Raw genomic sequence first — 14,028 nt, 5'->3', positions numbered from 1 at the left:
TTTTATTAGTTGAAGATGTTATGTTTTCACATTCAAATCCTAATTATCAAATTGTTAAAATGACTACATTTCATTTAAAATTAAATATTATTAAGAATAAAATATTTTGTGTTCTTTGGAAGAGTGTCCTCGCATTATGATGCTATTATATTGTCATTCTGGCATTATAAAAGGACTGGCATAAAATGTTCTTAAAATTACAATAATATCATTTATCGCTTTATATTCGTACGATGAAAAATATCTGTCGTGCCAGGCCTAAGACAGACAGCATATTACTTTAGGATAAAGCTGCAAGATAGTTGAGAAATTTACATTGCAATATTTGCAAATTACAATAATATCATTTATCGCTTTATATACGTACGATGGAAAATATCTATCGTGCCAGGCCTAAGACAGACAGCATATTACTTTAGGATAAAGCTGCAAGATATTTTTTTTCTCTGCGATGTACATTATATTATATAAATACAATTTCACTAGATGACTTAAGTAGCTCTATTTGCAAAGCCATTACTTTAGATTGACTGAGATAATTTTGTAAGGAAGTGAAATGTAAATATATTTTTATGTAATTTATACTGTAATAAACAAACTGCAGTCATAAACAAACTCAATAGAGCACATATTAAAGTGAAATAAACCATGCTTTATGGTTGTCTGGAGAGAGTAACAGTATTTAGGTAAAAAAAATTTAATGATCATATGCAAAATAAAACTGCATAGTCTTCATCATACCAATAATTCAATAAAATTAATCTTTATTGAACGTTTTTATGCACTACTAAAATGCTTCAAACCCTCTTAAAATGCTCACATATTCACAGGCCTTAAAAACACATGCAGATGATAAATGTTCACTCCATTACGATCAAATTCTGCAGTGTCTCCACAAAGCTTGTGTGTTTTGACCTGTGGTTTGTGGTGATCTATAATCTAAACTCAACATTGCATATGTTGCAATGTGGCTATTGCGTATGTATGCACACACAGCGATATCGATGCTCAAGCGATATATTGTGCAGCCCTACTTTAGGAATTTCAGAAAATATTCATGTTTCTTTGAAGGACAACACAAAAGAAAAATAAGTTAGGTTTACACTTAAAGCTACTATTCTCAAATGAGTATGTAATACAGCTACATATATTTTCTGAACTTAACGTACATTTTTTAATGTTAATGCCTCTGAAAAACAATACAAACACAACAAAAATCTCACTGCAAATGACAATGCAAATAAGCCACACACACAGACCACACGCTAAAGTTTAAATACGCCACTGACAGTGGCCTGTTTCCCTGCTCTGAGTTAATTAATGCGCTCCTAACCTGCACTGTAAGCAAGTCAAACAGCCACTTAGTCTGCTTTCCCTTCTGCGAGTTCCTTTAGCAATGACTGCACACAAGATCTCCCATGTAGGCAAAAGGCTTTAACTAGAAACCCCTCGAACCGCTGACGCACCATTCAGAAGCACCTTGCGCATATTTAAACAGTCAGCCAATGGCAGGACATGTCGCCGCCCCAAACCTACCTGATACATGTATGTGCTAAAGTAGATCCCATTTTGTAACTGGATCTTCGAAGAGGTGAGGTTCATCTCGCAAGAATCATATCAGAGCCGGGTTTGGATCTGCGAGCCCCCCGCAGCAAGGAGAGAAAGGGAGGGTGGAAAGAAAAAGAGAGACAGAGAGAACCGAACTCTCCCTGTGTCTCTAAATCCCTGATGGATGACAGTAAGCTAGAGAATAAATTAAAGTCGTCGATGCCGGCTCTGTTTAGCAGACAGAGGAGCACAACTCTGCGCACTGAGACCCACATGAAAACCAGAGACAGAGACTAAGAGAGAGAGACTCATGAGGGGAAGAGTAAATAGGGGTAGGAGAGGGAGCGTAGCAGGGAAAAAAATGAAGCTTTATGGTACAAATGGAGAGGGAAATAGAGCAGGGGATGGGATGAAGACAGAGATTTGTCAACAGAGAATGAAGACGGGAAGGAAACAAACAGACGATCCCTTCAAAATCTTGTACTTTCTGAGCAGGTACTACACTGGAATTTGAACTTCGTTCAAAACTGTTAAAACAATATGTTCTATGTAGTTTGATATCAATTCAGATGTATTATGTCCACTAAGGCTGGGTAATATGACTTAAAATCAAAACCATTATTAATTGAAAACTTAATTTTGATTACTGAACAATTATTTTCTTTTCAATATAAATGCTAATTTACTTTTTAAAGCTATATAATAATTACACTGTCTGCGTTCCCTCAAACTGATTTGCAGAAGTAAAAATGGTATATGAGCGCTGGTCCTGGAATTGCGGCTATTCCTGCCTAATACAATATAAAATAAACTGGCAATAAGGAATGTAATTTACATGCAGAAGGCCAATTCCCTGACAATTGAGAGAATCATGTTCTTCCTCTTTTTTGAGAGAGAAAACATGAGTTTATGGTTATCAGTAAAATTCTCAAGGGCTCAGTCTGTCCACACAAGGGTAGTATGTTTGAAACAGATTTTATTAACAGGGTTTAAATAAACCAATTTAATTCAACTTGATTCAATTAAATTTATTTCTATTTCTATTGCGCTTTTACAACGATTGTCAAAGCAGTTTAACATAGAAGTTGTAGTAAATTTACACTGTGTCAGTCCAGTTTTCAAGTTCAGTTTAGTACAGTTCAGTGTGGTTTAATATTCACTGTTGAAAGTCCAAACACTGAAGAACAAATCCATCGATGCGCAGCTCCACAAATCCCGAACCAAGCAAGCGAGTGGTGACAGAGGTGAGGAACAAAACTTCATTAATTGACGAAAGTGAAGAAAGAAAAAAAAGCAGGCTCAATTGGGCACGGCTATTTCTCCTCTGGCCAAACTTCTTGTGCAGAGCAGCAGTCTAGATGTTGAAGGCTGAACTAACTGAAAGAAGTATTTGACATGGGGAAATTGCATTGGTTATAGCTTATGAATTTCGGTTGTGATTTCTTTTTTGACTAATCGCCCAGCCCTAACATCCACCATGTTGTCATGATCTTTCATTGTCAGTTGTGTCAGTTCACTTCTACTCATAAATAATTAACAGTGGGCTCGTTGGAGAATAAAATGACCATCACTTTAGAATCTCAGCATGCAGTAGGTCATCCAGGTATTTTTTGCATTTTTAATATTGTTTTACAAATACAATGACTTACTATGTTTTCACACCAAGTGAAGGGGAAGTATGCAATTTCAAACAATGTTAACTGATATGATACAGTATGTAAGGTTGCACAGAAAAGAAAGAGTTCAAGCTGTAAATAAATTGTCAATGCAATATTTTATGCCTTTTGCAATATATGGGTGTTTTCCATATTTACACTTTCAATTTGTATTTAGGGACCTTGATATCTGCTCTGTTACCTTTTGATGATTTGATGTGAAAATGCAACTTCTCAGATGACAAACTGACTGTTATTTACATTTTTAGTAGCTTTAAACAACTAATAGTGTAAAGAATACTACTCATATTAACAAATAAAAAGTAATAAAATAGCAGAAAAGGTACTGGCAGTAATTTCTATGAGAAAACCAGACAATATAATGTTTCAAACAACAGTTTTGTTGATTTTGGTCTGCCACAGTCTGACATGTAAACTGACCAATTACAATTTGTTTTAAGCCTCATTCACACTATGAGGGACTCGCAGTGCGAAAGCTTCAAGTAAAAGTTCATTTCAATGAAGAGCAAGCGACCTCCATCTACAGTACATGAGCGACAGTGACTGTTGGAGACTAGGTGAGTGTGTCGAGCGATGCAACAAAGTTGAGAATCCTTCAACTTTATGCAAATGAAGAGCGACTTTCTTGAGCGGCAACCAATAGGAGCATCAGTAGTGCTAACTTGATCTTCTCTTAGTTCGCTTAGAGGCCGGTTGTTTTCGTGCTGTATACTCTACTGCGTTTACATCTGGTCGCCACCCAGAGCAACAGGCAGCTACAAAGTTGCTGCTAGTATATGTGAGGCATTACTCATCGTCATGTTAAGGGTTTGACATGTTTAGGGCCATATGAAGCTACATCCAATTTTTTGACCAAATTAGGGAATTCTTGTGTAGTTTTTCAAAACATGGTAATAGTATGGTCTTAATTATTAGTACTTTTAAAGAGTGTGCTTACATTGGAAAACATTAGCAGCAGGGCATTGGTCCTAACCCTGCCTAGGAGGTTTGGTGAACCCTTCCATTTATCTACAGTATGTGCATTTTAAGCCAGCCTTCTTTGATCTGATTGGCCACCGCAGTCATTTTGACATTGAGGAGTGCTGTCAGACCCTTAATCAGCTCAGAGAACAAAGTTGTTTATCTTGATGAAGTACTGTATATTTCCATATATTCCATATATATTCCACATAGCCAAAGCACGGTCCTTATTGAGCAATTACTTCACTTCTTATATTATGCAGCCCTTAAAAAGCTCCAGACACTCAATGGCTGAACTCAATGGTAGCTATGGCCATGGACGTCAACCTTGTATTCATTCTTTCATTTTTTTCTTTTCGGCTTAGTCCCTTTGGACGTCAATCTGCCTATCAAAAAAATATATTTAAACATTCATTGTGACGGCTCCATCAAAACATTTCCATTGAGGAACTACTCTATTTTGGTCAACACTGGTGCCAACTGATAGGGGTTTATTTAGCGGTTGACAACCATCTTTGCAAGGCAGGCTTCATTAAGAGTTCACATTCATCCACTATGAAAAGATGTGTCAATAAAACAATGTTAAAAAAAGGATTTTGCCGTTTAGCTGGGCGTACAATTATGCATGCTTGAATGTCAGAAGGTGATAATCACATGAAACCGTCCAAGAATTTTCTTCATGTATCCAATGATGACATAAAGGTCTGTGATAAATCAAGCCATAAGCTAAATTGTTTTAATGAATCCCACATAACACTGATATTATGTAACAGTTCTGTACTGTAGCAAGACATACACGTATCCAAGCAAACAACATAATGCAGCTTGCAACCAACCAGAACAGAGGCTGTTATAAAGAGAAAGGGATTAGCATCACATTCTTCTGTTTCTGGGTTAGACATACAGCCACTATTCAGCTCACAACACACAGCTCAAAGGCTTTTTAAAAAGTGGGGGTAAAAGTGACAGTAAAATGGTCATCCCAAAAGCCTCTCCAAAAAGACTTTTCAAGACACAAACCATGCCTCAAGGCCCAGAGAAGATGTGAATGGATATTAAAAGAGAATTCAGTTTGCAGATTCAGTATAAGGTTAGAAAAAAAAAAAAAAAACTCTGAATGACAATACAATACAATATTTATTTATAGAGCACATTTAAAAACAACCAAGGTTGACCAAAGTGCTGTACATAGGAGTGCTAAAAACAGAGAAGCAGAATACAAAAGAAACATTTAACAGAGTAATAAAACAGTGATCAAGGCGTTTTAAAAGCGAGAGAAAATAGATAGGTCTTTAAAAGAGACTTAAACAGAGATGGAGGGGAAAAGTCTAATGTGAATCGGTAGACTGTTCCAGAGTTTAGGACCAGCAACAGCAAACGCTCGATCACGTAGTTTTTTGGTGTGTTTTGGGCACAGTGAGTAAGTTGAGATCGTAAGATGACGAATGACGACTCTCTTGTCTTCTTTGTTATGTCTAAACTTAACGTAATTCTCAAATTTATGCCAAAATGTTCATTTTGGAGACTGTTTATGCAAACTGTTAATTAAGTGAATGTGATGTTAATACTGCATCAGTACATTGTATCCTTGCTATAGGTGTGAATTTTTACTTGCATCATGATCGTATCCGATTATAAGTCAGAGGGTTTCAATTGTTGGTACTACTAGTTTTTGTTATTCAAAATAAGAAAAAGACCTGTCCTATTTAGTTCGACTGAATCACACTAAATAATCGAGTTTGTTTGCCTCGTGGTGTGGATCATTTGGGCAGGTGTGAATGTAGCAATCTAACTTGAGTGCACACCAAAAGCGGACCAAAAAAGGCATACCCAGATCTCCTTGAAGAGGGAGGTCTGAGTACGCTTTCAAGCGAATCCTGGAGTAGTTTGTTTGTGGTGAGAACATGATATGAACAAAAACAGACACAACCGCAAAAAGCGCTGCGACTTTTTGGACTAATCCAGCTGCCGTAGTCGGATGTGCTCTCCCATCTTATGGGGTGTGGAGGAAAAATATTTGTTGACAGCTCTTTACCATTAATTTTAAACAGATAGAGAAAGAGAAAGAGGGAAAAACAGTACTTGATGGATACTTGGTAATATTTCAGGAAGATGACCATGACAGTTTAGATACATTAAATTGTGCCTTTTGCAATGCATTAAAAAATTGTTTTCAGCTGCAGCTGTGCTTCATTCTCAAAATGTATAGTTTGTCTAATGTGACGTCCCTCCAAAGTAAAAAGTGACATTTTGTGTCTGCCGGTTTGCTTGCAGGAGTTGCATTGGCATTTTCCCGCACTTTAATTCTGACTAATCAGAAAACAGTTTACGAAATACGTTCAGTAACATCTGGGCAATGGATTTTGTCACATTTTGGTTCTTTTCAATTGGTTCGGACCAAAGCCATTAGTGTGGTGTGAAAAGGACCCCAAAACGGCAGAAAATTGCTAGAATGTATTATTTGTTGCCCTTGATCTGAACCAAATGAACCACTCCACAGATGTGAAAGAACCTAACAAACAGAATAATATGACATAAGACAGCAGCATGTTCAGTACATTCAGACCTAATGCATGATGTTATTGCTTTACCCCAAATTATATTTTACTGAAGACATAACCAACTAGGTTTGTGTGAACAATGTTTGTATCCAATGGTGCGTTTCCACTGCAGCGTTGGGAGCGCAGCGTAGCGATTGTTTTCAGTTCATTCATATGGAAGTTCAGCGTCATGCAGTGCATTATGGGATTGAAAGCGGCATGGAGAAAGGTTTGAGAGCAGTCGACGTAAGAACGTTTTACATGCCTCAGCGCAAATTTGATCCTGTAGAAGAAACACGCTGTAAGCATTGAAGCCAAATACCACACTATGGCTATAATATTATGCAACCCAGGCTCATTGAAAATATGTGATGTTTTTGAGAACTGACAAAAGCAAAGCCTTAGCAACTGTCTAGCAGCACCTTAGCAATAATCTAGAAAAACCTTAGTAATTGCTTGGCAATGCCTAAGCAAACACCCAGCAACCACTCAGAACACCTTAGGAAACAGTAAAACCACCCTAACGATCCCTTAGCAACTGCCAAATAAACACTCAGAAAACCCCAGCAACTGCCTATAGCAATACCTTAGCAAGCACTCAGAACACTTTAGCAACCACCTTGAATGCCATAGCAACTGCCTACAAATACTTTAGCAATTACTCAGAACACCCTAGCAACCACCTAGCAACACCTTAGCAACCACTCAGAACACCCTATCAGCTGCCTAACAAGAAATCTATGCTAACTGTTTCAAACTTCATAAAAACTACTTTAATTACTGAAATGTTAATAACATTTCAGACAAGGCTTTCTTAATCCACCATAAAGTTTACGAACTTTACTTTCTAGTTGCATAATAATATTTTAAGTGTCATGCATAATATATCAGTTTGATTTCGACTGACTTTTCAAAAGCAAACCAGATGAGAATATGATTTTTAGAACTGTCTTTGAGCGCCATTCATGGTTAGCTACCGAGCAAACCAGCCAGGCTGGAAAAGCAGTCCATGTGACGGTAAGCGGTCAGCAGTACTGCAATTCTCAGTACTTCATTGTACACATACATTCCAGCCATACGAACCAAAAAGCACAGATTTCTGGGTTTTCAAAAATGTAGTCCTGGGGACATTTTCCCAATGAGCCTGTGTTGATATTATGTCTATTGTTAGCCATTTGCTAATAAATACCAGTAACTGAGTTAGGGGCATAGACAAGGTTTGATTTAGATATATCTTCTCTCATCTGCTCTTGACTTAAAATTGACACCAAATTATTACACTGAAATGAGTATATTTCACTATTAACATTGCTGTTTGTTCTCTTATTAGATAGAAGACCATGTTCTCAGGTTAGAAGTATCACAGATGCTGTTGTTTTTATGGTTTACTATCACACTACTTTAAACAATCAGACTTGACTTGCCTGAAAGGCTAAACTGATCTGGGAACAGTGTTTTGTTAGTGAGAGGATAAGGAGTGACAGACGTCTACTGGGACCGTGTGGAGACATGATTAGGCAAAGAGACGTGTTGTGAAGGAGACGGGATGAGGAGGAAGAACAACAGGAAGTGGAACGGCAAGACAAAAAAACCCAATGGGAGGCACAAGCACTGGGTATTAGAGGTGGCCGACACTGGAGAACCTCTCATATGTGACTGCTAATGGCAGGACAGAAGGAAATCAAAAAGGCTGTGATCATGGCAGTATGAGAAGGAGCACTGAGAGCCAAAATAGACTTAGAATCGACAGACAGCTACATGCCAGACCATATTAGAAAAATATTTATGGTCTCAGACCAAAAATTCCTTTACCATTTTTATTGACATACTACAAATATAATTATTTTAAAGGTGTTAAAAATAAAAACTAATTTAAACTATTAAAAATACAATATTTCAAATTTATTATGCATTTATTAGTCTCATTTATATATAATTTATTTATTTTTTCTAGATTTGTCTTAGTTTTTAGTTTAGTGAGAACATCAAGTTGAACTAATCTATCAATGTTTATTTATTTATATATGATCTCTGGCTCACACAGATAACATACATTACATATTATTTTCTATAAATACTAATAAATAATAACTAATAAACCCTGAGTGAATTTATCAAATGTATTGTAATGTACAGCATAGCATTTTTTATAAAGTTCTTTATCTTAGTTCCTTATTTGTTACAAATCACAATTATTTGTATTTAAAATAAATGTAAGACCGTCTCATTTATGTCCCCTATAAAATAAATTAGGGGGAAAAAAAGGAAAACTTTATTATGTCTCTGAGTTATAAACTGAAAAGGAAGGTTTAAAAATACAGTGATAAATAGTGATGTACAATGCCAATAAACAAAAGAAAAAAATAGTACAGAAAAATTGATATTACCAAAATAAAACCAAAATAAGAGTGCCGGAGTCCCTTCTGCCCTACCACATCTGTCACATTTAGGGGATACAGAGGGCTATATTTAACTTAATCTAGGTTTCTAAATCCTTATTGACAACTGAAACTTTTACAGAAATGGTTTGAAAAAAAAATGTTTCTGTAAAACTTCACAAACAACTCTACCTACATTAAATGGCAGTGTATGCTGTATGCAAGGATTTGAAACTAGTTGAAACAAGTTCTTTGAAACAATCTTTGATATGAATGAGCAGCCTCTGAATTTTTTTTTTCCACTGAGACAAGAAAATAAGCTTTTTTACTTTCTACTCCTTTTTCTCAAAGTTTTCAATATCATCTAAATTGTGCTTTTAGATTTGAACCAAAAACTAATTACCAATTGTATACCCACTGAGTGTCCACTGGATTCAGTCAGTTTAGAAAAACAGAAACACATCTATGCCAATTACTCAAATTACTTTTTTTTAATCTTATTTGAGAAGTAACAGGCCATTTTTGTCCTGTTTTAGAATCGTGGATTTCAGAGTAATAAATAAATACTCAAAGGTACAAGTGGCTAACAATTGAGAATTAAATTCAATTCAAACATTTTCAATCTGTCAGGATTCTGCCACTTGGGTCTTGTCATTTCTTGTTTTGGTGGCAGAGTCCAAACACTACCCTGTCCTGTCCTGTCTTGTATGTTGTGCTCGACTCTTATTTTGTTCTTGTCTGTTTCTGTTTTTTATACAAGCACTGTCTTGGCCGTGCTCATTCTGTTTTTTGTGTTTGTTCTATCTGCATCGCGCTGTTTCTGTTGCTGAGTCTAAGCGTCTCAGTCTAGTTGTTTTTGGTTTCGGTTGGCGCTAGGATGGAACACACATGTTGCACTTGTGTTGTGTCTTGCATTCAGTCTTCTGGTGGTGTTGTGTTTAGCCAAAACCATAGAATACACAAGACATGTCACTCGTATCGTTTTAAATGGGGAAAAGTGTAGCGGTCAATAAAGCTCTCCTTTGAGTAGAGAAGCCAATCATCAATTGCTATATGGTGAATAAAGCCCACCTTCCAGTAAAGGAGCCAATCGTCAATGGCTATATGGCGAATAAAGCCCGCCTTCGAATACAGGAGCCAATCATCAATCGCTATATGGCAAATAAAGCCCGCCTTCAAGTACAGGAGCCAATCATCGATTGCTATAGGCTGACAATACTTTGGGAGAAGGGCTCAGGCCAGACGTAAGTTTCTGCAAGGCACTTTGGTTTAGCACGTGGTTCATGTTTACTTGCGCCATGTGCTTTAGTGTTGTGTTTTATGTGAACACACGATTAATGAGTTCTCTCATAGGCTACGTGTTCTAGTCCCGTTGTATGTGAGCACATGGCTTGTGTTTTGTCCTTGTGTCATGTGCTCTCCTGTCTATTGTCTAGTCCCACCCTCCTTGTTTACCCATTATTAGTTTATCCCGTTCACCTGTCAGTTAATTAATTATTTCTTCTTTATAGTGTCCTCATGTCTGCTCTTCTGTGCCAGATTGTCAGAGTATATCGCCTTGTCCTGTCGTGTCCAGCCCTGCTCTTCCCTGCCAGCCCAGTTTATTTGTTTATTTGTTTAGTTAATGTTTCCCCCTTTGGGTTTTTTTGTTGCCTTTTTGTTTTATTTTTTTATTAATAAACCCATTTTGAGTTACTGCAATTGAGTCCTCATCTCCTCCCAACCTGATCGTGACACAATCCTTTATTTTATAGCTTCCAAAATTTTAAAGGACAGCCGTGTGCTCATCAATGTAAACTTTACATGTTTGACACCACATTATATCCTTAACAGACGGACACAGCTGTGACACAAAATCATCTTAATTTCAATGAGTCTGAAAATCCAGCATTGAATTGTTACTAGTTTGTAAACATATTGAACAAAAATATGAACAAAGGACCAAGTTCTTACTGATTATGATATGCTTCATCAAAAGAAAGTGGATATACTGTTACTACCACTATTTATCATTCCAAAATTTTCAATACAATACCGATACATTGACTCCAATACCAGTTCGATACCAAAATACTTTTTTGATACCAATTTAATAAAATACTTTTCAACAAGATTACATTTATATTATTAGAGTATATTAACTTGTTTACTTCCCAGAGTCACAACCTCTTTTCCTGAGCCACTGCACAAAGGAATAAAAAGCAACAAACAAAATGTAACTACAATAATAAATCAGTATGGAATTCAATGCTGCATACGTAAGGTTAATCACTCAGCTAAACAGCCAGTGGCATACTATTCTATGGTTTATAATCTTCTGTGGAGGTGGGGTTTAACAACTTTATTACATCATCTACACTACCTGACAAAAGTCTTGTCGTCGATCCCAGTTGTAAGTCAAATAATAACTTGACTTCTAGTTGATTATTTGGAAAAGTGGCAGAAGGTCGATTTTTCAGAGGAATCATCTGTTGAACTGTGTCCCAATCATCACAAATACTGCAAAAGACCTATTGAAACCAACATGGACACAAGATTCTCATAGAAATCAGTCAAGTCAAGTAAAGGAAAAAGCATGGTTTGGGGTAACATTCAGTATGGGGGCATGTAAGAGATCTGCAGAGTGGATGGCAACATTACCAGCCTGAGGTATCAAGACATTTCTGCTGGCCATCACATTACAAACCACAGGAGAGGGCAGATTCTTTAGAAGTATAGTGTTCCTTCTCATACTTTAGCCTCCACATCAAAGTTTATAAAAGCAAATAAGGTCAAGGTGCTCCAGGACTGGCCAGCCCAGTCAACAGAAATAAACATTATTGAGCATTTCTGGGATAAGATGAAGGAGGAAGCATTAAAGATGAATCCATGAATCCAAAGAATCTTGATTAACCCATGGAGTCCTAAAAGAACGCTTTTTTTTTTTAAATTTATTTATTTATTTATTGCTTTTCCAGATGAGTATTATATTTGAGTATTTGCAGAAACGTATGGATGCAGTCCTCCAAGCTCATGAGAGTCATATACAATATTAATTCTTTATCCATGACTTTATATTCTATGCTGTACATTATTTTTGTTAAGTGACAAGACTTTTGTCTAAGCAAATTCAGACCTTACTGTCCTAATTAAATAATAAAAAAATTATCATATTTTATTTTGGTAAAATAAGCGTAATCTAGAGGCCTTTCCCTTTCATATAAGCCACTTCTGATTCCAAATGATCAACAAGTCAAGTTATTATTTGTTGTCCCTTAAACCTGGATAAGACTTTTGTCAGGTAGTGCTTCCTTTCTACAGACTGTATTCCAATATAAGCTGTTTTTTAAACTAACAAAAAAAGGTGAGTACTAAATCTCACAGCATGTCTTTATTGTACTATGTCAAAAGAAAAAAAATGTACAGTTCAATACTCCTTTAAACACTAACCAGTGAAACCACCAGAGTAAATGAGCAGCTTCATCATGCATGCACTTATGGAAGCCCATGAAAGTCACTGAAGGAGTAATTGGACTTGAAAAAGAACTTTTACTACTCACTGATCCTCAGCAGAGCTTTTACTGAAGCAGGTTTTTATAATGAGAAGTAACAGCAATGTGCATGGGCTAAAGGCCAGACTGAAGCTGGAGGGATCTGGCAGTCAAATACAACAACTGTAAAACAGACTGCAGTCACTGGACACTTCAAGGCAACGGGTGAGAGGAGGACATCGCAATGACCTCACTATTAAAAAAGAAGAAAGTAAATATTCATATGTGACAAATGTAAATCTGCCCTCGGGTCTATCATTTGTAATGAGACGGAGCCCCCTTGTGACTAGGAGGTGGAAGTGCTGGCCATCTGTGACTGCACTACCCATGATGCTCTGTGATGTGCTTGAGGAGAAGCTGAATGTAGGACATCTGGAAGATTCACATCTTGTTATAAAAAAATATGACAAATTTGAAGGTATGTGATGTATCTGTACTTTAAAAAATGTTTTACCATGCATGGAAAAGTTGCAAATATTACTGCATTTATTATTATACTTTATCATATTATATTATATTATTTTATATTTTATTATATATTTTTACATTATATCATATTATATTTTATGATATATTTTTACATTATATTATATTATATTATATTTTATTTATTTTATTTATATTAAAATACAATAACTAACCGTTAAATGTAAACTTACATTTTTAAGCACAAGTGGACAAAATAAATAACAAGTAACAATTACTGATTATTTTGTAAAGTATTTCCAGTTTAAGAGACCTCATAAAAAGAAACTGATCTTGCTGAAATATTACATGGCTTCTTTAACACATCCTCTACATAAAATGACAGAAAAGCACCATGAGAACTACAGCATAGCTGACATTTCTAAAAGAATATATATTTTTAGCCATGGCTTCAGTTGCATTAAAATTTCTGAGAATCCCATCACTCCCTCTGTCTCACCACCAGCAGGTGAAGAACGAGACACATTTGTGATAAGACGGGGCGTCCCGCTGGGCAGCATGATGTCAGCGGCTGCAGCAGAAACCTTTCACTCATCTCTCATCTCTTTTACCCCTCGCTACGCATCTTTCTGTCCTGCGGCTCTTCTTAAAACACCTCTCTAGATAATCTCCTTATACAGGACTTGAGTAACCATTTTACAGCTCAGCACGGCTCTCCAAGAACACACAGCACATGCACATGAACAGTTTGATGGTGTCAGCACAAAAAATACAGAAATTCAGACACATGTGAAACTCACAGGCAGCGCTAGTATTGTTAGAATGCTGGAATTTCCAACTTAAGATCTAAAATGCTTAAAGAAAAATTATCAATACCACAGAAATATTGCTAAATCCTTCATTTGCCAGGGGTAAAAAAAAGTATTACTCAATTTTAAGGTCCAGTCAGTGGTAAAAATTTCACTGGCCC

The 14,028-nt window shown here is 36.4% G+C and overlaps 1 protein-coding gene and 1 long non-coding RNA gene across 34 annotated transcripts in view; one reads left to right on the top strand and one right to left on the bottom strand.

Moving 5' to 3' along the window:
• ppfia4 (PTPRF interacting protein alpha 4) overlaps window positions 1-14,028 on the bottom strand; it is a 204,800-nt gene that overhangs the window by 119,310 nt on the left and 71,462 nt on the right. For 4 of the 33 annotated variants that reach the window (XM_087271663.1, XM_087271661.1, XM_087271664.1 and 1 more), the window contains exon 1: window positions 1,537-3,508. In XM_087271663.1, coding sequence (XP_087127789.1) covers window positions 1,537-1,602 — 66 coding nt within the window. In that variant the 5' untranslated portion in view covers window positions 1,603-3,508. 33 annotated transcript variants of the gene reach the window in all.
• The window catches only part of LOC147841783 (uncharacterized), a 751,871-nt gene that overhangs the window by 669,787 nt on the left and 68,056 nt on the right, over window positions 1-14,028 (top strand). The gene's annotated exons all lie outside the window — the stretch shown is intronic.

The sequence above is a fragment of the Danio rerio genome, chromosome 11, assembly GCF_052040795.2.
Source record: "Danio rerio strain M-AB ecotype USA chromosome 11, GRCz13ab, whole genome shotgun sequence".
In the NCBI taxonomy this organism is placed as follows: domain Eukaryota; kingdom Metazoa; phylum Chordata; class Actinopteri; order Cypriniformes; family Danionidae; genus Danio; species Danio rerio.
This window is presented reverse-complemented; position numbering and strand designations above follow the sequence as displayed.